General features: G+C 48.6%; 1 protein-coding gene across 1 annotated transcript; it reads left to right on the forward strand.

The window, feature by feature from the left end:
* Positions 1-26,161, forward strand: SSUH2 (ssu-2 homolog). The gene is made up of 12 exons (XM_054481570.1): positions 1-83; positions 9,649-9,747; positions 10,133-10,214; positions 11,730-11,859; positions 13,453-13,513; positions 14,627-14,751; positions 15,833-15,895; positions 17,779-17,864; positions 19,231-19,323; positions 19,905-20,010; positions 21,893-22,000; positions 25,533-26,161. The coding sequence occupies exons 1-12, from the start codon at positions 56-58 to the stop codon at positions 25,677-25,679; spliced, it is 1,128 nt and encodes a 375-aa protein (XP_054337545.1). The 5' UTR covers positions 1-55; the 3' UTR covers positions 25,680-26,161.
* The last annotated feature ends 1,208 nt before the right edge of the window (positions 26,162-27,369 follow it).

Genomic DNA, 27,369 nt, shown 5'->3' on the forward strand with positions numbered 1-27,369 from the left:
CATCGGTCCAAGCACACTAGAAGGGCAGACATCTCTTTGGCAGGACGTCTGGAACATGGACAGGGATCTGAATGAAGATGACAGTAAGTAGAGCCTCAAAGATGGCACAGAAGACTGTGTGGAGGTATTTCAGCCTGCATTTGAAGAGGACCTAATCTGACCTCTAATATGTTGGAAGTTGTGTATTCATAGTCTTTTCTAATAAGCTCTGTAGCTAGCACTGTGTGAACTCTTCCATCTGCCCTAAATGCGGTCCTGGGTCTGCATCTGGATTGCCGAGAGCACCCCTTCCTTCCTTCCTCTCATGTGTAAAGCCTACCTGTAGCTTGCAATCTCTTCTTCCGTTATGAGCCTTTGGACAGTGGAGAAGGAAGGTGAAAGACGAAGTTGAGAACTTTTCTCTCTATCACAGTGACACCATGCAAACCTTATATTCTTTTTCCCTTTTCTTCTTTTCTCTAGTTGACAGTATCTCCTACTCCCAGCCAAATGTAAGTGAGATTTTCAGGATTCTTATTTCAATCACAATTGGACTCAGTTCTTAGATGATGTTAACTCTACAGAAAGGTTGGGAAAAGGCTTCACTCATGATCTTTCTCTAGCAAACAGCCAGTTCGTTCATTATCGCTTATGAAACATAGCCCAGGTGACCCATCCTGTCACTACCAGGACAGAAATACAATGGATTCTCAGGGCTATTTAAAAACATGAAGGAAATGGTATTTCAGGAAGAAATGTGCTATGTTTTAAAAAGGGAAACTTTTGAATCTGAATTTGAAACAGGCAGTGCCAAGGGGTGGTGGTTGGGGGTGGCGGGGAGTGGGGAGGGGAAGAGCATGAGACTGAGAAGTGGGAGGCCAGGGTTCAAGTCCTGGCTCTGCTCTGAATTGGCTGTGTGATCTTGGGCAAATCACTTAACCTCTCTGAGCTGCAATATTCTCATCTATAAAATGAGATTGGTTTAGGAGGTCTCAATCTGAGGACCATGAGGGTGTGGGCAAAATGTTTTTTGAACGTGCTTTGTGGGGGATATAGAGAGAGGTCTATAGCTTTCATTTGAATCCAGAGAGACCCATGACACTAACACACCTTCGTAGTCACCAGACTTGATGACACTGGAGCTTCTTTGCAGGCATAACACTCTTTCTTGTCTTTAATGTTGATATCTTAAAGCTTTAAGTTTTAGACCTGAAGTAGAATATGAAATTAACCTATACTAAACTTAGAGAGCTCAATTTAAATTTTGTTGGAATCTTTTTTCATATTGAAGTGAAAGACTGCCTGGAGATATTTTAGCATGTATTGGAGAAGGGCTTAATCTGACCTCTAATATATTGGAAATTGTATATCCATACCCTTGTTCTAATAAGCTTCAAATAACATTCTAATGCAATCTTTTTTCTTCAAAACACTGTTTATTAGCAGTCTTTCTATTTAGGATTAGAGTTTCTCATAGTAGCAATGGACTAGGTCAGATCTGGACTCAAACCTATGCTCTGCCTCCTAGTTTCTGGGTGACTTTGCTCAAGTCACTTAACCTTTCTGAACTTCATTTCCCATAATTTTTTTTAAAGGGATGGTGTCATCTTGCAGGATTGATCAAAGATTCATTGGCTACAAAGTGCCTAATACATCACCAGCCCAGAGTAGACATGGAGTCAATATTGACTCTATGAAATGATCAGGTCCCCAGAACTTTAAAAGTAAACTGCTATTAATGGGAAATATTATCTCCTGTGAAGTTCCTGTTTTGACCTCATGCCTTTTGGTGAGCAAGGTGAGAGAAAGGTGAAGTCTTTGGGCCCATTACAAGTCTAGGAACACTGAGTCTTTCATAGGGTTGTCCTGAGTGCTGGTCTCAGATGTGATGGAACTCAGGTGAGCACTTGGGGTTCAGTGCAAGGTATAGGGGCACCCAGGGAAACTTTTAGAAAAAGTTAATGAAATCAGAAACTAGGTAGATTTTTTTTCCCCCAAGTGTCAGAAAGGGAGCCTGCTACAGGCCTTACACAATTTAAATGTGCCTGTTTAGGGGAGAGGTGATTGCCCATTTTATCCAATAGAGTTAACGTTCCAGGCACTAAAGTGTTGTGCCATCACTTTTCAGGTCTATAATATGAGTGACTTCAGGGGGAGGAAACCTTTCTCCAGTGATACGTTTTGGGACAAAAGTGCATGGATAGGAACATTCTGGGATGTGGCACCCATGTGCAAATCTCCTCAAGGAGGCCTTTGACCATCACCTTCAGGTGCTGGCTGTCTATGACGGCATCCCTGACTAGGGCAGCATCTCCCACTTTGGCTGGAACACTTCCAGTGATGGGCTAGTTCTATTTCTATAGCTGAGACTGTCCAAAATTCTTTCTTACATTGAATCGCTCTCTCTCTCCCTGGAGCTTCTACTCTTTGGTCTTGATTCCAGGCCGCAAGTCTACTCAGAATGTCTGTTCCCTGTTTAAAATAAGAGCCCTGTAAGTCTTTTCTTTTCTAGCCTTTTCTTTTCTTTTCTAGCCTAACCAGATCCTGTTTCTTCAACAATCCCAGAGGTAATCACTCTTTTCTTAAAGTGTAGTGTCCTAGCACAGAGCAGAAGAGAAAAAAATCCCCTCCCTTATTCTATATACCATGTCTTTTGTGATAGAACTTACTTCTTTGATTGCAGACTGAAATCTCTTCCAGAAATGGTGAGCAAAAGCCTCTTCAAGTAAGATGGACTATAAATACAGCCTCTGGTGATTTTAGGAGGCAGCTTTTCTGGTCTAGGACTATAAGACACGGGTTGTACCTTTTTACTCCTGGGCATGGGTCCCTGTGGACGGGGGTAGGGTTGAGATCACGAGTGAGAGCCCTGGTCTGAGGCCACGTCGCCGTCACCACCCCTGACCCAGTGCTGAGCAGCTAGGACTCTCCCTTGGTACCCAGGCCAGCTCTGCTCCCAGAAGGCTTGTTCATAGAATGCCCCTACCCTCTACGACTAGGGATGGAAAATTGATACTAGCTTTCAGGCTCTCAGTGTATCTCGGTGAGAAAGGGTGCTGGACTTCTTGGCAAGGGCCAAGCTGCCATTAGCTGTGGTGACTGATGGGGGATCTCAGTGTTTTTCACACATCCCGTGGATGGAGGCACAGCCACCGGAATGCAGCTTTCCCAGCTAGGTCAGCCCTGGCCTCTAGTGGCCCATCTGGTCTTTCCCACAGGCTGCACACTTTGGGAGGGGGATAGCGGTTCTGGTAGCCCCTAATAGGAAGATACAGCATCTACTTTGGGGAGTGAGTAAGAAATAAAAAGCTTTAGTGAAATTGTTACAGCTTAGACAGGATCCCCAGGGCTCTCCTGAATCAGTTTCCAGAGTCCCCTTTCATCCGTTGTCTCATTTGCTCCTCTCAGTGACCCTACTCCCTGAGCCCTGTTTTTAGGGAAAGGAAATCAAGGCCCTAAAAAATTGAGTGATTTTTTTTCTCCCCAAAGACTGCGTAGTGGGTTAGGTATTTTGTGCTGTGGTTGTTGCTGGGAAAATGATGATGAATAAAACATTGATCTACCTTTGGGGTACTCCAAGTCTGGTGGGGGACACAGACCCCACATGGACTTTTTACAAAGGATTCTTAAGAAGCCATTTGGCAAAACAACAGTGGAGAAGTGGAATGGAGTGCTAAGGGGCACAGGACAGGGAGCCGCACTCAGGCAGGCTTTGGAGACGGGGAAGTCTAAGGTAAGTCAGGCTGGAGGGGGTGCCCAGGGGTACCACGGGCAGGACCAGCCCCAGCCAGGGCTGGGGAAATGGCACACAGTGTGTGAGGGTGAGTACAAATGTCTGTATCATGAAGCCACAGGGCACCTCTGGGAAGCCCAGTCCCTGTGTGGCCCTGTCTTGGCATGACAACACTTTCTAAGAAGCATTAATTTCACATTTCAAATAATTGAAAAATATTGACAAATAACAATCTCAAATAATTGAAAACAAAAATTGCAATATTTGCTGCATTCTTGCTTGACAACCCAGGGTGGCCTACATAACTTAAAGCAAATCTTCTCCCAACTCTTCACCCATTTCTCTTGATGTTGGTCTCACGGCATGGTGAACATTTGCTCCCCCAAATATTTTTTCAATGGCCCCCAAACCAACTATTCATGCTTCTCTCTCCAGCAGGCTTGCCTTTCTCCTTCCTTCTTTCTTTCTGTTCTCCTTGTCTCTTTCCTTCCTTTTTTCTCTCTGTTCTTTTTCCCTACTGTTGCCCCCTTCCACAGTTAGCTGCCTTACCTTCTCTCACCCTGGTCTGCACATGTAGGAGGCTTTTCCTTGGCATGTGGGCAGATGAGAATCCTTTCTTCCTCTCTTGTGGGTAAGGGCATCTAATGTAGGGACCTTGCCTGCCAAATTCAGGAGCTTGGATTTAGCTGTGGGTAATAGTGAGTCACTGCAGGAGTTAGGTGAGGGGGTGATATGATCAAGTTTTCTGGTCTTGCTAGGAAGTACTTGAACTAGTGTGACCAATTATTTGTTTGTTCTTTGTGGCAAAACAGAAGTTCTTTCTTTTCTTTCTGTTATGATCACCTCTCTTTCTCAAGTTGTTTTTATTTGTGATAAAATATACCTGACATAAAATTTGCCATCTTAGCCATTTGTAAGTGCACAGTTCAGTAGTATTGTTCATTCACATTGTTGTGCAGCCATGACCATCCTTCTCTGGAACTCCTTTCTCCTTGTAAATCTGAAATTCTGTCTCTATTAAATAATTCCTTATTCCCTTCTCCCCACAGCCTCTGTTAACCATCACTCTACTTTATGTGTCTGAGTTTGACCACCTGAATCTTTTTGGCACCATCTCAAGTATAATTCAAATCACGAGGCATTTGTTCATATCGACAATACGCCCATCGTGGTAGGTTTGTTGTTCCCCTAACACTTACGTGTGCCTGTTGTATTCCCACTCTTTGTTTAAGTGTTGAATGCCATTCCTTTCTTATACAAGAGAGAGGGGCCCCTGTCCAAAAGGGGCCTTCACACCTGTCAAAGGAGACAATGTATGAAACAAACTCAAGTAAGATGGTGATGGGAAGCCCTTTGAGCACGCTTCAGTGCTTTTAAAATGATTAATGTGGAATTAGGGGCAAAGGACATTGATTTCCTTTCTCATCTGAAGTCAAGGGAATGGCATTTTAAAAAAAGATAGTTAAAGAGGTTACCCATTAATAATGCCTTTCTCCACAAGGAAAATTCCTTTCTATACAAAAGAAAAATATCTTGTGGCTGGTGAGCTGAAACACTACCTTGGCGACTCTCTTTGCCAAGTCTTCTCAACATTCACTTGATGCTGTTTGCATGGAGCCATAGGGTGTTCAGCTAAGTAAAAAGGTCATTGGGCTTGGAGACAGGATCTGAGCTCTAAGTGCTATTTCTATCTCTGCCATGCGTGTGTGAGCAAGTTGCCCCAAACCACATCTTTGAGTCTCATTTCATTCTTCTCTGAAATAGGGAAAACTGGTTATCGTGAAGCACAAAGGAGATCATGCCTACCATGACCCTTTGGGAGCCCCGGGACACAATGTGTGTGTTAGGGTGGGGTGGTCCAGCTGGACGACTGCCTGAAACTCAGCTGCAACACCATGGGAACAGCAATGTGGTTGGGGCTCCTTCTGAGTGCCCCGTGCTGGGTGTCACACAATGCCCCGTGACGTCCACATTCCCTGCTGAGCCCGTCAAGATCTGTACAGGAAATGACACATCCTCCTTAGTTCAGTCTGGAGTCCTTTATTTTTGTACATAACAGAATGGCGAGATTAATTTAGCTCTGATGAACTGTAGCTGCTCTGAGAGGTCAGGGTGGCTCCTGGTTGAGGAATGGAGTCTGAGTTTCCCACCTCTCATTCTTCCCCTTTTCCTGCCCCTTTTGTTTGGTTTCCAGCAGGACATTGCAGCTGAATGGTATTTCCCTGTCTTCTCGTCAAGAGGAGTATTGATGCCCCGGCAGACCCAAGACTTCTGGGTGGGTGGGGGGGGCATCCCAGGGGACAGGGCTGTGACAGTCTTTCTATGCTTCATATTTTCAATGTTGTCTCCCGGCTTAAATGAGCACAAAGAAAGGGGAAGACCCACCCTTCTTAGGTTCGAGGCAGTGACTGGGTTTTGTTATAGGCCAGGCACAGGAGTAAGGACTATGCATACATTGTCTCATTGCTTGGGTATTAATATCAACTGCTCTGTTTTGCATAGGAGGGAGTTGAGTTCTACAGGGATGTGTGGCTTACGTGGTGTCACATCATGCAGAGAGCCTGGCCCCAAGGTGACAGGTCAGAACCCATGTTTCTAACCATGTTGCCTTTGGGTTTCTGACTCCAGTCAAAATGTAGCAGGACCATTGGCTCACAAAGATGTGTTTTCTTGCTTACAAAGGCACTATACGTCTATGAAACTTTTTTCTATTTACCTTCCTTGTAGGTTTTCTGCCAGGAGGAAAAAACCTTAGAGAGGCAGATAGTATTTCTTATTGTCAGAGGACAAGGACATTCCCAATTTGGGAGGTGGTAGAGAGGGGGTGTTCATTTGTCTTAAAGGCATCCCCTCCTTCCTCCACTGCTTGGGCCATGTATTTCAGGGCTACAGTTCAGCCCTGACCTTGATCTTTAATTCTGATAATGGAGCTGACAGAAACTACAGTGGACATGCATGGGCCTTTGCCTCAGAAAGGCTCAGGTTTCAGCCTCTACCTTTCTGATCCCCTCAAGCCCATTCCCAGGAGAATGTCTAAGTAGACACACAGGTGAGTGTCTAAGTCAGGGATGGGCCAAACATGACTCAGAGGGCCAAATCAGACCCACCACCTATTTTCACAAATAAAGTTTTCTTGGAATGAAGCCACACTCACTTATTCAATTGTGTATTGACAATTGTGTATGACATATGGCTGCTTCACACTACAACAGCCAACTTGAATAACTGAGACAGAGATTGTATGGCCTGCAAAGTCTAAAATATTTACCACATGGCTCTTTACAGAAAATTGTTTCTAACCCTTGGGTCCCTGGTGGCTAACATAGCTTCAAATGCTACTAAACTAATTAGAAGCAAAGCAATATTGAGAACCAAGGTATTAATAGTAATTCCAGATGAATTATCACACTGGAGATTTCAATGCACATTGGCAGGCATCAGTTTGAAGCTTTGGGATGATGTCACCTTGCATCCCAGCCACATCTATCTCAGATCTCTCCCCTGTTTCCTGGCAGAACCATTTGCTTACAAAGGTGGGTTTTCCTGCTTAGAAAGGTACTCTCTACATCACAAACCTTCTTCTACCCACTTTCCTTGTAGGTTTTCTGCAAGGAGAAAAAACCTTAGAGATGCAGATAATAGTTCTTATTCTCAGAGGTCAGGGACATTCCTAATTTGGAAGGTGGCAAAGGGGAGTGTTCATTTGTCTTAATGACACTTCACTCCCTATATCATTCTCAGCCATGTGTTTCAAGATTTCCTCCTTCCTCACCGGCTGACAGCTCCACTTCCAGGTCAGCCTAGGTTGGTCTCATTTAGAACAAAACCTGCTATTGTCTGGTTTTTGTTTTTATTAAACTTGAAGGGACAGGGCATATTATTTTTACTTTTGTGAAGGGAGAGAGCTATTACAGGCTTTAAATAGGTTCCTCCCACCAAAAAAAAAAAAAAAAAAAAAAAAGGCTCTAGGAGACGGGGCAGTTCAGGTGGAAGTCTGATCTGAGTTTGCTTCAGTGACTGAGACAGACAGTGTCCCCTTCCATGACCATTTCACAGGCACCATTTGAAGTCAACTCCTGTGACTGACTTGGCCACTAGACAAACAGAGCCAAGGGATTCTTGTCTCCCAGTGTGAGGGGTTGTAGGAACAGTTTTAAAGGGGTGGCCCAGTGGGCTGGAACTAGACCTCTTGTTCCAGAGGCCTCTGGGACCTCTGTCCTGCTCTAACTCCACAGCTGTGTGATCTAGGTTTACTGGAGTAATCTCTCTGAGCCTCATGTGCCTCATGTCAAGTGGGGTCAGAAGTGCTGCCTTCCACACCCGCAGGTGGGAGTGTGGGATGAGGCAACACGTGTGGGAAGGTGTTTCATTAACCATCCAGTGCTTCAGGGGCCAGTTCTTATATTATGCTTTCCTCCTTGGCATCTCAGGGCCACCTGTATATATGTCACACCTGACAGGATAGGATGAGGTTTTGAAAACAGATATGTAGTGAATGATTTTTTTCATAGTTTTGCCTCATGAAAAGTACAGATACTACTCCACCTACAGTGGGGTTATGTCCCAATACACCCATCATAAGTTGAAAATATCAGAAGTCAAGAAGATATTTAATACACCAGGCAGTGGTGGAGTGGGAGCTGTGGTTCACTGCCGTTGCCTGGCATCACGAGAGTGTATCATATTGTCCATTGCTAGCCTAGAAAAAGACCCAAATTCAAAATATGATGTTTGGTTTATAATGAATGCATACGGCTTTGCACCATCATAAAGTAGAAAAATCAATGAGTCCAAATATCCTAAGTTGGAGACTGTCTATACTTGGAAAGAACATGAACTTTGGAGTCAGACGAGTCTAGGTTTGAATCCAGCCCCACCCACCACTTGCTGGTTGTATGATCTTGGGCAAGTCACAATCTTTCTGAGCCTCAGTTTCCTCATTGGTAGAATGAGGGAAGGCGTTAGTGTACCAGTTTGGGTCACCCAGGAAGCAGACACCAAGGTGGCATTAGATGTGCAAGGGGTTTCTTGAAGACACCTGTGAAGAGAAAAGAGGAGAGAATGTCTTCAGACTGCAATGCAGGTCTGACATTTGTGAAGGGAGAGAGGGAAGGAAGGAGACTAAGTAGGAGGAGTCTCAGACTCCATATGGCTCCAAGAAAGTCTTGGTCAGGTCTGCTGGGAATCCCAGAGCAAATATTGTCCACTGGAGGAAGCTGCATAACAAATGACCCCACATCTCGGTGCCTTAGAACAACAGTTATTATATCTCATGATTTTGTGGGTCAGGAATTAGGGTAGGGCTCAGGCAGGAGATTCTTCTGCTCCACGTGGTGTTGATTAGGGTCATCCAGTGGCATTCAGCAGGTGGCTGATATGGCTTGGAGGGTCCAGGATGGCTTTGCTGGTTTGGCGGGGATAGCTGGAAGGCTGGACTCAACTGGACCTCCTTCCATGTAGTCTTAGGGTCTCCTCATGGTCCCTCCAGCATAATAGCCTGACTTAGAGCTCAGGGTTCCAAGACAAATGCTCCATGAGGCAGAAGAAGCTGCAGTCTTTTAATGCTTCCACTGTATTCTCTTGGTTGAGGCAGTCACATATCTTCCCAGGTTCCATGGAAGGGAAGCATCAAAGAATATGTGGCCATCTGTAATTCCACAGTGAATTACAGACTCATGAATGCAATAATGCATATTCACAGAGTAGGTACCCAGCAAATAGGAGCTGGCATTCTTGATGTTTCCCATCACTATTATTACTGCTGCTACTACCGCCTGCCCTGCAGATGTATTCTGTGTCCTAAGGATGCCAGAGTGAGGCTGGCTTAAATGTGAAGCTTTTTATAATGTACCTGCCCTCATTTCTCAACTTCCTGTGAAGCCCTCATCAGCCCTCCCCTCCCTGCCCAAGGCTTAGGAATGCTTGTCTTTCTGCAGGTGTGGTGGACCTCAGTTTTGAGGCCGAGAGTCCTCTGGCGCCCCCCACAGAGCTCCTGGAGAGACTGCCCAGCTATGACTGGCTTCTTCAAGGGGGCAGTAAGTCCAAGGGGGCTTGGTTCTTTGGGCTTCTACCTAGGGCTCATGCTGGCTGGGGGGATGTTTCGGGAAAAAGGTGGTGCTGAGATAGCTCCCCTTTCCCTGGGGGGGCCCTGGGAAGCCCCTCATCATGGGTAGGTGGAAAGAGGAAGCAATGGGGCATAGGCCTTCTGTCTATGAACAGTCCACGACCGCGACAGGTCCCACTAAGACCTAGATGGTGCTGGTCTTGGAGTCCCCATTCTTTTTGCATTAGATGCATTAAATGCATCACTTTTTCTTCATCTGTTCTTTTTCACATTCAATCAGTCTTTCCTTCTTCCACCACACAAATATTTGTTCCTTTGGCCTGGGCTGTCCAGCCCCTGACTCTTCCCTTCTCCAGGAGGACAGATATTCTTCCCGCCTTTGGAGGCCCCAGGGAGGCCCCAGGAGCAAAGGTCCTGGCTCTCGTTCCTGGAACACAGGTGAGTTTCAGGTTGTACTCTGTGACTGTGTGCATTTCCTATGTCACTATTGCCCCACAGGAACCCTCCTTGAGGATCTCAGTCCTGGCAGTGCATCAGGATCCCTGGAGAGGGCCGTCTGCACCCCAGACCTACTGCACCAGATCCTCCAGGGATGGGGCTTAGGGATTTACATTTTACCAAGCTCTTCATGTGGTTTGGCAACAAAGCCAGCATTGAAAACCATAGTCTAGATCAGGGTTGCAAACTTCTGTCTGTGGGCCAAATCCAGTCCACTACACATTTCTGGAGTAAAGTTTTATTGGAACACAGTTACGCTCAACTGGCTGTGTATTGTCTCTGGCAGCTTTTACTCCAGAGTTGAGTAATTGAGACAGAGACTATGTGGGCCATGAAACCTCAAATATCACTATGTGGCCCTTTGCAGAAGTTGCTGACCCTGGTCTAGATCCACGGAAAGGCCCATATCCACCTTGTTTTGAGAGGACTCAGGGCCGAGCTCAGGGTTTCCAGCCAGCTTTGCGCAGAGAGAAGGTGGAGCTGCCCCCCATTTCAATCCAGCCTCTCACCTGGGCAGCATGAGAGGCTTCTCCGGGGGCTTCTGGCCCTGCTGGTGCCAGAAGCAACCCCCTTCTCCTCCATGGACACCCACTTTCCATGCTTAGGAAGAACCCTGCTTCCTCTGTGGAGTCATCTCTGGACCCTCCAGCCCACAGTGTCTCTTGTGCTGCCATCCATGAATCTGAAGACAGATGGGCCCCTCTGTGTGCCAGGGCTGATGGATGCTGGAGACACAAGTGTGCAGGATTGTGGATTAATGGCTCTCAGGGCTGCCATGGAGAAATGCATGAAGATGCAAGGGGAGGAAGGAGGATTCTTTCCTCTTGGAGGTGTTGGGGCCAGAAAGACTTCAGTAAGGGGGTGGCATGGCCTCAGGGAAGGGACTTCCAGGAGGAGGGGGAGGCATGCAGAAAGAGGGCCGAGGTTAGGGTCCCTGTCTGTCGTCCCACCCACGGTCCTCAGGGTGAGTCTCCATGGGTGCTGCCATCAGCCCTGGGCCAGTGCCTGGCTGGGGTCTTCCCATCATGTTGCTAACAGCTCCTCTGGCCAAGGTCAAGGTACCCAAGGGCAGGAGCCTTTTTTAGCCTGTCTCTGCCTCCTTTTAACTGTGTGACATCCTCTCTGGACCTCTGTTTTTCTTATCTATAAAATGGTACAATTCCTCTCTAAGGTTTTGTTTCTTCAGTTGCAGGATTCTATCAGCTCTTCTCCTAAGCTCCACATTTCAACTAAAGTGTTTTTGGCTGTTCTCTAGGAAAACCTGCCCCATTCTTACCCTGGGCACCTGTTCACGTGGTCGTCTTTGCAGGAGATACCCTCCTCAGTTGGCCTTCTGAGGGCTTTACCACTACTGCAGCCTCAGTTTCTCACCTGCACATTGAGGAGGCTGGCTGGCCTGCATGAGTCCAGAGGCCCTTCCTAGAAGCCCCTGCCTCTCTGTTCGGTCCCCTGCAGAGTCCCTGTGATGACGGAGGAGGTGGCCCGGGAAGCCCTCCTCAGCTTTGTGAACTCTAAATGCTGCTACAGCAGCACAGTGGCTGGAGACCTCGTCATCCGGGAGCTGAAGCAGCAGACCCTCTGCCGAGTAAGAGGCCAGGGCCAGTGGGGGGTCTTGGCCAAGGGGTTGGGGGTACTGGGGGCTTTGGGACAGTGGAGGGCTGTTTGTGTGATGTAGCCAGGGGAAAGGAGTCCTGGGAGCAGTGTGTTTGAGTGTGAGCGGTGGTGATGTTGAATCCCATCTGCAACTTGACTTGTCTGTGGCTGTGAGTAATAATAAAAAGAACAAGTGTCAGGCCAGGTGCGGTGGCTCATGCCTGTAATCCCAGCACTTTGGAAGGCAGAGGTGGGTGGATCACCTAAGGTCAGGATCACCTGAGGTCAGTCAGGTTAGACCAGCCTGACTAACATGGTGAAACCCCATCTCTACTAAAAATACAAAAATTAGCCGGGCGTGGTGGTGGGTGCCTGTATTTCCAGCTACTCGGGAGGCTGAGGTAGGACAATTGCTTGAAACTGGGAGGCGGAGGTTGTGGTGAGCTGAGACGGTGCCATTGCACTCCAGCCTGGGAAACAAGAACGAAACTCCAACTCAAAAAAAAAAAAAAAAAAGGTGTCATCAAACACCACTGACAAGCTCGAACATGCCAGGCATCATAGAGTGCATGCTACACACACGCCTCGTCAAATCCTCATGGCTGCCCTATACGGTAGCATCGCTGTCACTGGTTTACAGATGAGAAATCGGAAATTTAAAGAGGCAAAGTGATTTGCCCAAGAAGATGCAACTAGAAGTAACAGAGGTGAGATTCAAACTCAGATTTGGTAGCCTCAAAGCCTATGGCCTCACTCCATGCTTCCACAAGGCATGGGCTGAGAAAGGTTCATCTACCTGCCACTAGACTTCAGCTCCCTCTGCTTCCCCCAGATCATAACTGTGACAAGAAATTATTTATTCATTGCTGCAGGGAAGTCCTACCTCTGACAGGCACTTCTGTCTCCTGTATTGACAGAGCAGAGGGGCAGCTTTTACATTCACATTTTCTAGTGTTGCTGATCCAGCCATCCTCTGAGGAGCACATAATCACACAGAAATCAGACAAGTCTTGCAGGCAGTGGTTAGAGCAGGAATCTGAAAGAAGAGGCCACTGTGTGGCTGTGTGACCTTGGGCAAGTCAGCTGACCTCTCTGAGCCTCCATTTCCTCACATGTAAAAGGAGAGGGCAAGTGATGTCCAAGACCTCTTGCCATTCTGTCACTCTATGGATGAAGATCGAGAAGGAAGATCTTGATATCAGGGAGATAAATTCCTCCATAAGGGAAATCTCAAAGCCATAGACGCCAGGGACCTCCATCTATCAAAGACAGCTACTGTTTTGAAGCTTTTCTCATAGAATCTTTGTATAAATTCATGAATTTATACATAATTCATGAATTGAATTAGCTCCAGGTTAAGCCTGTCAGGAGAGATTTCCTGGGGCTGGCTGACTTCCCTGTAGACATGGGGGCACATGGAACAGAAATTGCTGTTAGCCAGTTCCAGCAGCCGAGGGTGTTGTGCGTGGACCTCTCAGTTTCCCCACTGAGCCCTGGGAGGGTAAGAGCTTCATCTTTTTGCATAATGCTCTGTCTTCATAAGGGGCACGAGTGTGAACATGCTGTTTTTTTTTTTTCCTTTTAGTACCGTCTGGAGACCTTTAGTGAATCCAGGATAAGCGAGTGGACATTTCAACCCTTTACTAGTAAGTGAATTGTCTGAAATTAGTTTAACTGGGGGCAAATAAGTCAGGGTGCTGGTGGAAAATATCAGGACTTGGCTCAGGCACTCATCTTAAATAAGATGGTCTTCTGCTTGGAGCCTTGGCTTCCTCAACCCCTGCAAAATGAGAGGGCGGACTTTCATCTCAGAGACTTTCCAGTGCTTATCTTAGTAAATGCTTCCTGCCCAGGAAGCAGGAGGTCCTGAAAAAGCCAAGCGTTTGCTTTTGCTACAGTCTGGTGCTGCCACATGGGGCCAGGTTGTAAAGCAGCACGTGTGTCTAAGCATTCACCTACCCCCTCATGCCACCCCTAATTTTTCCTAAGCCTCTAGGCCCCTGTGCTCCCCATTCGCCTTGCCATCCCACCTTCTGCTGAGCCCTCACTGGAAGCCTGAGTTTCTCTATTTGGGAAGACATATGTTCTACCTGTTTTCTCTACCAGACCACTCTGGTCCATTCTTCAAGACTCAGCTCATATGACACTTCTTTTAAGAAGCTTTTCAGGATTTCTCCTCCTGCTGCTCCCCTCCCAGCAGGATGGGCCAGTCTTCTGAGTTTTCAGAGCCCTTTGTGCAACTCTTGTCCAAAGCATGTATCACATCCTATCACATCTTATTGTGATGGTGTGCTATCTGTCTCCTTGAACAGAGCAAGAGGAAGAAGAAGATGGGATGGTGAAGGGGATGGTGATGATAATGACGACAGTTCTTGTTTGTCAGCCCCTCAGTATGTGCCAGCCCTGGTGCTAAGAATTTTATACACATTCTTCCATTTAATTTTCACTACCATCTTGTATGGTAGGTGCCATGATTATCCCCATTTTAGAGATGAGACAATGGAAGCTCAGAGAGGGTAAGAAACTTCTCTAAAGTCAAACAGCTAGGACATAAAAGAGCCAGGAGTCAAACCCAGATCTGTCTCTCTCTAAATCTTGGTTGCTTAGTCACTGCCTCCAAGGGGGGCCTTGTACTATCCATCCCCGTAGCCCCAGGATCTAGACTCATGTCTGGCACCAACTGAAGGCTCCGTGGTGTTTGCTGGATAAATGAAAGTTTATCCCTGCTGCCCTTTGTCAATGACCCCTTTCTGTGTCAGACCACTCTGTGGATGGGCCGCAAAGAGGCGCCTCCCCCAGGCTATGGGACATCAAGGTTCAGGTTCCTCCGATGTTTCAGGAAGATACCAGGAAGTTCCAGGTCCCTCACTCGTCATTGGTCAAGGTAACACGATTAACACGATTACTGGAATACTTGCCCTTCTCCCTGAGAGGCTTTCCGGGCACTGCATGTTTCCTCAAACTCATCCTCTGAAGGGAAACCCAAAATTCAGGCCGGTGCTTCATTTGTTGGTTATAAATCAACATAATTTAATAAAACTTAGTATATGGAATGTAGTCCCAAATAAAAATCCGAGCAAATCTGGGAGTGTTCAGCTAGCAAACAGATCATCTGATTTACAAATCATCACCAGCTTTAGTGAGCAGTGACATTCCTGGATTGGTTGAGTGTAGTTTTCATCTTTTTAAAAAATTTATTTTAGCTTAAACAGCTGGAGGGCTGAATGAAATTGATATAAAATAAAAACTTAAAACCCTGCTGGGATTTTCCATGAGAGTCAGTAAGGAAACGGAATCTGACTTCCATCCTGCTTTATGGACATATAATCATGGCTTGAAGGGAGAGGAGCCCAGTGGATTACAAAAACATGGCTGAGATAGCTCATATTGTGTTCTTTTCTGATTACTGCCTGCTTGACACTTTTGGACTGGATTTAAGGGTGCAATTTTGCTCTATGAGTTTTTATAGAGTTCTAAGATAAAGAGGACTTTGAGAGGTCAAGAAAGTGTTCTATTCCTTTCTCTAGGCGGGGCAAGGCTATTTTAAATTAGTGATTAAATACTAGTAGCTAGCTCATTGCCTTTCATAAAAATCCTGTCCACTTTTTAATGGCTTCTGTTCCCAAAGACCACATTAGCTACCTTATGGGCAAATGCCATCAGCCTTTGTGGTTCAGCCTAGTAGGAAACTGTAGAGCGTGAGCTAGGATATGGGGCTCCCAGAACATGTCTCCCCTTGATGGCATCCAGATTGGGCTAGGGCTCAGAGGAAATGGTGACATGATCTGCTGATGCAGTCAAGAGCCTTCTGGAATTTTAGTCAAATAGGAAGGGCCATTTCTTTCCTTTGCCATCTTCCTATCCTGGTGCTGAGCCGCTGTACCTTCGACTTAGATGGTGATGTTATGGGTGTGGGAAAAGTGGCCCTTGGGAAACTAGATCCCAAGAAAGCGTTGCACTTTCAGGAATGCCACAAATGCCACGGGCGTGGGCGGTACAAGTGCAGCGGCTGCCATGGGGCGGGCACGGTGAGTCATCTGTGAACCATTGGTGAGTCAGTGAGGGTGTGGTGGCAGGTGGATCCTGGGGACAGTGGGCTGGGCTGATGGCCTGGGGCTCCCTGCAGTAACTGTGTCATCTCAGGCAAGTCATCCTCCCTTTCTGGGCCTCCATTTTCCCGTCTATAAAATGAAAAAGTGGGGTTGTGTGGTCTCTACACTTTCACTTTGACAGTTCGATTTTAATTTTTCTCTTATTTTCTCATCCATCTACCAACATACACCGAATACCTGCTTGGCTCTGGCCTCTAGGTCCTGTAAGAGGGCCAAGGCCTGGGGTTCTTCTTATCAGGGAGTCCCTGCCAGCCAGGGAAACCAACAAGTGACTCCATTTGTCGTACAGGGCGGTGGGTGCTGAACAGGTGAAGTTTGGAAGGCTTGGAGAGACAAAGTAGACAGGACACTTGACTTAGTTACCTTTGGCTGCTGTAAGCCATGACCACCAATGGATGGCTTAAAACAACAGACATGGCTGGGTGCGGTGGCTCACGCCTGTAATCCCAGCACTTTGGGAGGCCAAGGTGGGCAGATCACGAGGTCAAGAGATCGAGACCATCTGGGCCAACATGGTGAAACCCCATCTCTACTAAAAAAAAATACAAAAAATTAGCTGGGCGTGGTGGCGGGCGCCTGTAGTCCCAGCTACTCGGGAGGCTGAGGCAAGAGAATGGCGTGAACCCAGGAGGCGGAGCTTGTAGTGAACCAAGAACGTGCCACTGCACTCCAACCTGGGTGACAGAGCAAGACTCCATCTCAAAAAAACAAAAAACAAACAAAAACAGCAACAACAACAAAAACAGACACTTATTATCTCAAAGTTCTGGAGGCCAGAAGTCCAAAATCAAGGTGTGGGCTGGGCTGGTTCTTCTGGAGGCACTGAGAGGGAAGCCATCCCCTTCATCTCCCCCGGCTTCTGGCAGCTGCGGGCCATCCTTGGTGTTCCTTGGCTTGTGACTGTGTCACTTCAGTCCCCACTTCCCTTGTCACCCAGCCTTCTCCCTGCATATCTTTTTGTCTTCACATGTGCTTATAATAATTACACGTCATTGGATTTAGGCCCTACCTGGTCATATGACCTCATGTTAACTAAATGCATTTGCAAAGACTATCACTAAATGAGGTCCCACTCTGGGATTCCAGTAAACTTGAACTTGGAAGGGCCACTATTCAAGCCAGCACAGGCCCCTCAGTGGCATTAGTCATGGCATTAGTTGTCTTTTCAGAAACCTTCAGGCCTATTAACCATCCCGGGGGTAAAACCAAACTCCTCGTGTTCTTTGGTGTCCGATTTGAGCCTCATCCTTTGACCTCATGCTCTGACCCTGGCTACCGTGAACTGTCTTCTCCACCAGCCCTTTCACCCCTCGCCTGCTGGGTTTGCATCCCCTGCTCACTCCTGCACTGCTTGTGGGTCCCAGCGGTGGTCTTCCCTGGAATGTTTCTGGAGCCCACCATGAGCCAACTGTGGGAGCACAGCTTAGGCCTTTTCTGGGGGCCATTTCTCAAAAGAAGCCCCTCTGTCTCCAGTGCCAGGCCCCTGACCAGCGCCTGTGTCCCAGCTTCCTCTCCACACTTGGTTGGGGTCAGGTCTCAGGGGTTGTGGAGATCAGAGAAGAAGCAGGAGAGGCTGATGTCTCAGAAGAAACAGGGATCTTAGGGAGTGGAGGCTTTGAAAGCTACAACTGGAAGGATCCAAAGGTACCCCATGTCCACCCCACACCATTTTACAGATGAAGGGGCTGAGGCCCAGGGGGAGGAAGGTCACCAGGCTGGGATTTGAACCAGGTCTTGGGATGCCGTTGGCCCTGCTTCCTGGGAGGCCAGCGGGGGCTGAGGCAGTGGTGTGTCAGCAGGTGCGGTGCCCGTCCTGCTGCGGAGCCAAGCGCAAAGCCAAGCAGTCCCGGAGGTGTCAGCTGTGCGCGGGGTCCGGCAGGCGGAGGTAGGGGCGTCTCCCAGCACTGCGATGAAGTGCTCTTGCTTTCTGGCTTTCTGGCTTGTCATTGCCTGCCCATCTGGAAGGCAAACAGGAACCCGTCTGTCTCGTCACTGCTGTGTCCCCAGAGCTCTGCAAGTAGTAGGTGCTCTGTGGTTATTTGAAGAGTAGGTGAGCTTTTCTCAAGGCCTGGCATTTCTGGACAAGGCTGGAACTCGTCGTGCAATATGTGTGGAAAGGGTGTGAAGAAAGAGGCACTGCAGGGAGGAAACACAGGGACGGGGTTACCAGGAAAGGAGACCTCTCCCGCCCACGGGTTGGGAAGTGAATATCAAAAACCACCTAAAGGCCAGATTTTTAACTCTCTGAGGATCAGGTCCTGGGCAAGCCCCTATTTATAACTCATTTTGGGGTCTGAATGGAGGAGAACTCAAGGAAAGTTAGTTGACTGACTAAACAATAAACAAAATTTCATCACTGCTCACAGCTTTGCAAACACTGGGCCATTGCATTTTGTAAATCCTATCCTTTAATGTATTTATAAATTTTTAAGGGAAACAGGAAACAGTGAGAAGTAAAAATACTCAAGGTTGGGTTGATTAATGATACTTTTGCCTCATCAAAGCCCAGGCCATCTTTCTGACAAGCCAGTTGGAGAAGCTTTGGTGCACCTTCCATCGTGGTTGGTAGAGACAGTCTTTGACTGGGAAAAAGACACTTATTTTTCTTTCATTTGCAAGTGAAAGGAATCCAGTTCAAATTGGCTTTGGCAAAAAAAGTCGATTTACAGGCCTAGGTAAGAATGAAGTCCAGGGGTATATTTCAGGGATGGCTTCAGGCCCAGCTGGATCCAGGTGCTTAAACAACGCCACCAGGAATCTGTATCCACCTCTCACTCTGCTTTCCTTTGTGTGGGCTTCATTCTCAGGCAGCGGGTTCCTTGTAGTGGCAGAGGAGATCACCAGTAGCTCCAAGCTTACTAATCCCAGGAGAAAAGATGTCCCTTCCCCGATAGTCCCAACAAACATCCTGGGACAGATCTCATTGCATTCACCTGGGTCATGTGCTCATTTTTGTATCAGCCACTGAGACCTGGAACACGGAATAAGATGATTGGCCAGTCCCAGGTCCCAAGCTGGTCACAAAAGGGGTGGGGCAGGCCCTAGAGCCATGTGGGCTGGGTGGGGGAAGGGTGATCCCCATAGAGATATTGGGGCACTGCCAGCAGAAGGAGGACTAGGTGGTGGGCAGGTACAAACAATGCAGGCCCACCATAGTCTACCTCCAGGAGGAAGAGGGTGCAGGTGGGAGCCTCTGGAAGCCACCAGGACCTGCAACTGATCTGGGGGTATGGACTCTGTGCCCTTCTCAGATGCAGCACCTGCTCAGGAAGAGGGAACAAGACCTGCGCCACCTGCAAGGGGGAGAAGAAGCTGTTGCACTTCATCCAGCTGGTCATCATGTGGTATGTGGCAGTGTCTCAATGCTGTGGCATGTGGGGGTGGCTGAGGGACTTAGCCCTGGACTGGTTTCTGCAGAGAAACTGTGGTTGTTTGGGGCTTTCACAGTGCAAGAACCTGCCAGGACTTAGAAGGGGAAGAATTCCCTTGGAAGACGCAGTGTGAGGTTGTGGGATGCCAACTGCCTTTAGAACAGACAGACCTCAGTTCAAATTCTGCCATCACCACTTTCCAGTGCAGCAGCCGCTCGACAACTGAGCCCTTCCCGTAGGAATAGAGCCATAGCATCCTGCTATGTCCCTAAGTCAGTCAGGGCTTCCATGCATTAAAGGTTTCTCCTGTGTCAGGCACCTTGCTAAGCGCTTTGTAGGCAAAGATGAAATGAGACAATGGAGCTGAACTGTCACCATCCTTACTAGCTTCATTTTACAGATGAGGAGACTGAGGCTCAGAGAGGCTACAGAACTGTTGCAAGGTCCCTCCAGTAGCAATTCAAGCCCTCAACCCCAGGTCTGTCTGATTGCAAAGGCCGTGCTTTTAACCTGCCACACTGTGTGCTTTCATCCCTCATCCTCCTTCCCTCCAGGAAGAACAGCTTGTTTGAGTTTGTGTCTGAGCACCGGCTCAATTGCCCCAGGGAGCTCCTTGCTAAAGCCAAAGGAGAAAACCTCTTTAAGGATGAAAACTCGGTGGTAAGTGGGCATTGTAGATGGGAACAAAGGAAGCTGGGTTCCTCCTCCACTCTCGTGGGCCTGGGGCTGCTGGCTGTGTGTGCAGGCTGCATTCCTTGGAAGGACAGGTGGGATAGGAGCAGAGCTCCCCAGACATGGATGAGGCTGTGGGGAGCCTGGGGGCTGTCAGTTTCCTTTTGACTTTTACATACTCAGCCCTCTGTCCTTTCCCACCCACCATGCCAGTCTTCCTTCCTAATACTCTTTTTCTCTTTCCCTCCCTCCTTTCTTCCTTCCTTCCTCATCCCCTCCTTCCCTTTCTTCCTCATCCCCTCCTTCCTTCCACAAATCTTGAGACCCTCTTCCTATATCAGGCACTATTCTTGGCCCTGGGTAGACCACGGCAAATAAAACAAGGACCCTGCCCTCATAGAGCTTACAGTCTGGTGAGGGGACTATGATGGACACTTTTATAGCAATGTCAGATGGTGAAGGGGCACTGAGAAACACTCAAGCAGGGTAAGGGGCAGGGAGGGGTGGCAGTGTCATTCCAGCTGGAGGTGGGAAAGCCTCTTTGTGGAAGTGACCTTGGGCACAGACCTGGATGCAGGGCAGTTGGGGAGTGGACCTTGTGGCGTGGGAGCAAGGGGACAGTGGGGCAGAGGCCTTGAGGACTGGCAGAGGGCAGTGAGCAGGGCAGAGCTAGAAGCTCAGAAGTGAGAGGTGCCTTCAGCCAGAGGAGAGGGTCCTGTGGGCCAGGGGTTGGCATACCCAGCCCACTGCCTGCCTTTGTCAATAAAGCTTTATTGGAACACAGCCCCACCCATTTTCTGACAGGTTGTCTATGGCCGCTTTCCTGATGGTGAGACAGAGCTGGATAATGACAGACTACATAGTCTGAAAGCCTGAAATATTTACTATTTGGTAGTTAGCAGAAAAGGTTTTCTCACTCTGCTGTTGGCCTTGGCAGAGAGATTGGCTTCAATGGGACTTCTGAGTGGGGTCCTCATACTATAGGGAGGGGTGTCAGCCTCATTTCTTTGCTCCAGTAATTTGGCTTTTTAAAAGCTCACCTCAGGCATCCCCCCACCAGAAGCCCTGCACCCCGCTCTTCCATTTGAGTTAGGGGTCTCCCCTTGGGCTCAGCTGAGACTGAGGACCATTCCTAGGCGTCACAGGCTGCTGGCGGCTCTGTGAGCTGACCCTGCCTGGTGCTGAGCTCTGACCACTGTCTCACCCTCAGCGTCCATAGCAGCACTGGGCCCAGGTGGACACTTAGGAGGAGGGTGGAGGGAGGAGCCACAGTTCCACAATAAGGGGCAGAACAGGGAGTCCCAGGGGAGGGCTATGCTTGCCCTTAATATGTGGAAGGCTTTCAAGCCTGGCAGAAGGGGATTTGGGGGCTTTGGGGACCGAGGAGATGCCCCAGTGCCCGGACTTTCTGTAGGTTGAGTGCAAGCACCTGGGCTTATTTGTGGTTCATTTTGTATCCGCAGCTCACAGACAGTGCCTGACCCTTAGTGGGCGGTTTGACTGTGTAAATGAGAAATGGATCTGAGTTCATTTCCTGCTACACGTGTACAGACCCCAGGAGTCCACACTGATGGGGACCACACTTGCCATGTGCCATGGTCACTGCCTTGTCCTGCACCTAGCGCGGTGCCCGGCACACAGGAGGCATGCAGCTGGGGGATCCAGTGGGCTGCAGGTGATAGCGTTCTCTCTCTGACTGCAGGCCCCCTGTTTTCCTGTTTTTGAAAGTCCTGAGACCGCAACGTGGGTCCTTCGCTCAGCCCCCTTCTCTATCTGGCTCTGGCTCTGGCTCTAGTCAGCCCCAGTGACTTCCAAGTCTCCAGGTGCGGCAGCCAGGTGGTCTGTGTCTCGCTCTCGCTCTTTCCCCCAGGTGTACCCCATTGTGGACTTCCCCCTGCGAGACATCTCTCTGGCCTCTCAGAGGGGCATTGCAGAGCACAGCGCTGCCTTGGCCTCCCGTGCCCGCGTCCTGCAGCAGGTGAGCCAGGGCTGAGGGGCCATCTGTCTCTGAAGTCTCTTCCTGGGCTGCTGAGCCCTCTTTCCTGAGAATGTCAGAGTGGAAGGATGAGGATGTGGCGGTGAGGGAGGTCCCAGGGGGAGGAGCGTGGGAAGGGCTAGGGCCTGACCTAAGGCCCCAGGGCATGGAGCAGGGCAAGCAAGATGCAGAGGCAGGAAGGACCGTGGGTCACAGAAGTTTGCATTTATTCCCAGAAGCGATTGCAGGGTTTCAAGCACGAATGTGGTGTCATGGGATTTTTGATTCTGACTCCCTGGTGTTCAGATAGGGGAAGAAAAAGGTGGAGATTCAACGTCACAGGCCGGGCTGGAGCCCAGTGTCTTGCCCCTGAGGCCCCTGGCCCTTCCCAGGCCCCAGCCCTGTCTTCTCCCAGCCTCTGGGGTTTTGGCCGCTGTATCCTGATGGCCACAAGGTGGCGGTGGTGGCTGCTACATCCTCAGGAGCAGCCCTGAGCAGCCCCTTCTGCTGCTGCTGCAGCCAGCCAGGGGACCCTAAGGTGGGAGTTTGGCCTGGTAATGTGCTTTGCTGGAGCTGCATGAAGTGGGACTCAGCAGCTGGGACAGGAACCTTGCAGACTGGGCTGAGATCCTGCATTTCCTGCATCCCAACATGATCCTGGGCCAGCCACTTCCCTCCTTCAAAGCCAGTCTCTCACCTGTGAAAAAAGACACTAAAGCACCTCAGAGGGTTTTGCAGCAAAACCCTCTTAATGTGTTTGGCACCTGGTGCTCAAAATGTCCCTTTCTGTCCTCTGCAATGAGCATTTCCCATTCTCTCTCTCTCTCTCTGCACATCTCCCTGATTTGTAGGAGAGAGAAGATGCATTTTATCTACATGAATACGGACCATCTTGGAGCTGGAAGGGGACTGAGAAATCATGCAGTTCAGACACTGCAAACTTACATGCCTACCAGGGCCAGGCAGTAAGGAGGGTGACAGGGCATCATTCAAAGGGGCCTGTCAACACTCAGCTTTCTGTAGGCACAAGACCCAGTGTTTCCAGACTGTCTGAAGTCTAGATTTTTAGATGAAAACTTGTAATTTTTCAATATTTTGGCAGCTGGGGAAACTGAGGCCCAAGGAGGGGAAGTTACCTGTCCTAAGTCACACAGTATGTTGGTGGCAGGTCCAGGACTAGAACTCAGGTTTCCTGAGGCCCTGCCTCTGCCAATACAGCCATTCCTGGAGCCAGGAAGGGTAAACCAGGGGGCAAATACACATTTTTCTTTAAAAAGGAGTATAATGGGAGTGGAGGTCACTTCTCTGAATCTTTTTTCTAATTCTGCCTTTGGTCCTAGAGCTATAGACAAAGATTCGTGCTAATATTTTACTCAAGATGGAGAAGTTAGAGCCAAAATCCAGCCATGAGGACTTAGCTGGCTAAATTCCATCTCCCGGCCATGGCCATGACTCTGAGACCTGGAATCTCCTTATTGCAGGGGCTGAGCTGTACAGACAGATAAACAGCCAATTACATGATGACCACTTGATGGCAATTGATGTCTTGAGCAATTTGTGGCCTCAAACTTGGAGACTTTTTGAGCCAGAAGCAGATAGAGGCAGGGGGGTTGCGGGGGTTGGGGGGGTGGTATTGCCATGCTCTCCGTTGGGTCTTAATAGAAAAATCTGGAAACAAGAGTGGTCCTGACTTCAGTGTCCAGGCCTTCTGAGCACTGACATTGACTCCCATCTCCTTGTGCCCTTTAGTCCCTATTTGGGGTCCTTTGCACTGAAATTTCAAGAGGCATCTTCCAACTTTTATTTCCAAAATTGTCATTTGGATTCCAGTTTCTGGCATATGAAGAAAACTCAGTCACTGGGGTCTTATTTGGTTGTCTCAACAACTCTGTGAAATAAGAGTTTTTATTCCCATTGCACAGATGAGGAAACTGAGGTCTAGAGAACCGGAGCACAAGATCACACAGAAAGCTGTGTGGAAATTTCGTGCCCTGACTCTGATTCCCCTCTTCCTTCTGCAATGTCATGCTGCCCCCTGGCCTCTCCTCTGACAGAACAGGCGCCTGCCTCTCAAACTACACCCCCACTGCCCAGATCTCCAGGGATGGCCAGGGCAGTTTTTCTGAAATGGAGAGAGAAGTTGAAGCAGCCAGATGGCTTCAGCCTCAGCCCCCCACTCAGCCTGGTTTACCTCTTCCCTAGGGTCTTCAAGCCATCAACTACAGCAAGAGGACTTGGGGCTCTTTTCCCAACAGGAAAAATTCCCTGCAAGTAAAGAGGGCCTGACCCTGGGCCAATCATGCCACCTGTCCCTGGGTTTGGGTCCCCACATCTGAGTCTGGGACATGGGAACATGTTGTGCAGAAGAACTTAGGGGTTTTTGCACAGACCCTGGCCCACAGTAAGTCCACAAGAAAGCTTGGCTTAGATGATTAGGAGCAACATTCTTATGTCAACTATGTAGTGTAGTTGCCAATAACAAAACAGCACCAGAAGCCAATGGAGATGGGAGCCTAATGTTTGCTCCCAAGGTGGAGCTGCTGTTTTCCGTTCAGGGCCTCATCATTGCAGAAAGTTATTGAGTAACTGCTCAGAGAAGGGGTTGGAGAATGAAGGACTTAGCACCACCCTGTGGGAGGGAATGAGGTCCCCATCCTGAAAACAGCCTGGCACAGCCAACTAAACTTTCAAATGTCTTCAGCGTCAATGTTTTATCCTAAAATTTGATTCAAATGTTGTAAACCACTTCCTAATACCTCTGTGGTTGTTTTAATATACATATGTTTAAACTGACTTTATCCTCCAATTTCCCCCAGCACTCCATCTAAAAATTAATGCTTCTGGAAGTTGTCCTACTTGTCTGATGACTTTCCATACACCCTGGAACTCCCCTGGGGATGCCTGTGCCCACTTGGTGAAACCTAGAATCAAATAGTAGCTAAAGATGAGAAGTCAGTTTTGGCCAGAGCTTAGGGTGTGTGAAGAGGCACAGTAGGAGATACATCTAGAAAGGCAGATTGAAGACAGATTGTAGCAGGGTTTAGAATGCTGTGTTAGTCTGTTCTCATGCTGCTAATAAAGACATGTCTGAGACTGGGTAATTTATACAGGAAAGAGTTTTAGTGGACTCACAGTTCCACATGGCTGGGGAGCCCTCACAATCATGGCGGGAGGCAGAGGAAGGGCAAAGGCACATCTTACATGGCAGCAGGCAAAGCAAGCAGAGAGCATGTGCAGGAGAACTGCCTTTTATAAAAGCATCAGATCTCGTGAGACTTATTCACTATCATGAGAATGGTATGGGAAAAACCCACCCCCACGATTCAGTTACCTCCCACTAGGTCCTCTCATGACACAAGAAGATTATTATAATTCAAGGTGAGACTTGGGTGGGGACACAGAGCCAAACCATATTGAATGTCAACTCCAGAGCAGGTCCTTCATACCACACTCAGTAGGGAGCTACTGAAGTTCTTGAGCAGGTGAGTGACTTGAACAGAACACTGACATTTTCCTTGGCTATTTGTTTCCTTAGCGCCAGACCATTGAGCTGATCCCCCTCACAGAAGTTCACTATTGGTACCAAGGAAAGACTTATGTCTACTATATCTATGGCACTGACCACCAGGTGTATGCAGTGGACTATCCTGAGAGGTATTGCTGTGGCTGTACCATCGTGTGACATAGCATAGCTGTCCCCAGAGCCTGCCATTCACGTTTGCCAAGGAGGATGACCGACACTCTCTGAGTGTGTTCACTGTTGGCTGCATTGGACAATCACATACAAACCCTGGCATGTCCTTCCAGAAAAACCAGCTTATCATCTATCAAGTTCCAACTGCTTATGCAGCTCCTCTGGTGGAATCTATCACTCATATGTTTAGCCTACAATAATTCAGCTACACACATTCCTGTAGAACAAATGAGAAAAATAATTTAAATGGCAAGGTCTTTGCCTCTGGTCTCCAAGTTAATGCCCCGATGATGCGTGTGATTTGATTTTGCTTTTTCCCTTTGTCGGTCTTGGTTCTGGTGTGCTTCTTCTAGTGGGAGCCTCTTGACAATCTGAGTGTTACTGAAATGTTCAAGGATACACACAAATATCTGGCCCTAATGCACAATAAATAGTGCACTTAGGCATAAAGTGCAATATGTTACTGCCCATGCTGTGGATCAGGAATTCAGACACAGCCACAGTGTGGATGATTTATCTCTGCTCTGTCATGTCTGGGGCCTCACCTGGAAGATTTGAAGCCTGGGGCTGCTCAAGGGTGGGGCCTGAAATCATCTGAAAGCTGGTTCACTCAGATATTTGGTGGTTGATGGTGGCTGGTGGTTAGGACCCCAGTAGGGAAGCTGTCAGGTGGAGCACATATACGTGGCCTCTCCATGCAGCAAGAGCTTCCTCACAAGATGGCAGCTCTGAGAGTGTGTGCCCCTCTTGCACATCCCAACTGAAGAAATAGAGATCTGTTTCACAGCTGGAGAACAAACCAGCTGTGTTGGATGGACCTAGAGTCTGCTTGCCAATCTCTAGTGTGGTGTCTATGTAAGGAATTTAGAGAGTGTTTTCGAATAGATACAGTTTTTTACATCACAGGCTGACCTTAGAGCCTGCTCACTGAATAAGATATGAACTTGATGCTCTGTGCACCCATCACAGGCAGGAGCTCCCACCTGGTGGTGTAAGGCTGGGTGGGGGGTGGTGCCGGAGGGGATGCCCTGCAGTCCTAATGCCGAGTCAGCTTTGGAGAGGTGGTGCTGGGCTAGGCAGATCTCTGTGCATCTGGTTGTGGGTAACCAGAGACCCTCCGTCATCTCAGGATGCCTGCCCCACACCCAGAATGGGATTGCTACAGCAAGGAGTGGCCTCAGGCAGCAGCCCCTCAGAGGGCCATTGGTGCCCTCTCTTGATCCCCAAATCTCCTCACTGGGATGTGGACTTAACAGGCCTAGTTGGGGGAGGCTGGGGAGACTGAGGCCATCCCCCAGGGCATCACTGATGAATGATATGGAAATGAGCACTCTCATCCTCACCTGCTACTGCCGAACCCTGATTTTCCTGCATCCTGTTTGCATGTGGCTGTTTCCCAAGTTTGCCTGAACCACATGAACCCCACACACGGGCGGGTCCTGGCTAACGGCGTGGTGGCTAGCCTCGTGCAGGAACAACAGGGGTTAGGGGGGTTCTAGCTCCCTTGGGACCACACAGAAGCCCAAGGGGAACTGGACAGAGAAGCAAAGGGAGATGAACCTGGAGGCTTGGAGAAGCCAGGGCCCAGCAAACCTTCCAGGCTCAGATTTCAGCTCCTGCTCACTCCATAGCTCAGTATGTCAGGGAGGCCAAGGGCTGGATGAGGTGTCCCCTTGGA

This window comes from Pongo pygmaeus, chromosome 2 (assembly GCF_028885625.2).
Source record: "Pongo pygmaeus isolate AG05252 chromosome 2, NHGRI_mPonPyg2-v2.0_pri, whole genome shotgun sequence".
NCBI classification, from domain to species: domain Eukaryota; kingdom Metazoa; phylum Chordata; class Mammalia; order Primates; family Hominidae; genus Pongo; species Pongo pygmaeus.

Coding starts and splice junctions, on each gene's coding strand:
- SSUH2 (XM_054481570.1), top strand. CDS start 56: ATGGACAGGGATCTGAATGAAGATGACA. Junction 14,752..15,832: donor CTCACTCGTCATTGGTCAAG/GTAACACGATTA, acceptor TTGCACTTTCAG/GAATGCCACAAATGCCACGG. Junction 15,896..17,778: donor GCTGCCATGGGGCGGGCACG/GTGAGTCATCTG, acceptor GTGTGTCAGCAG/GTGCGGTGCCCGTCCTGCTG.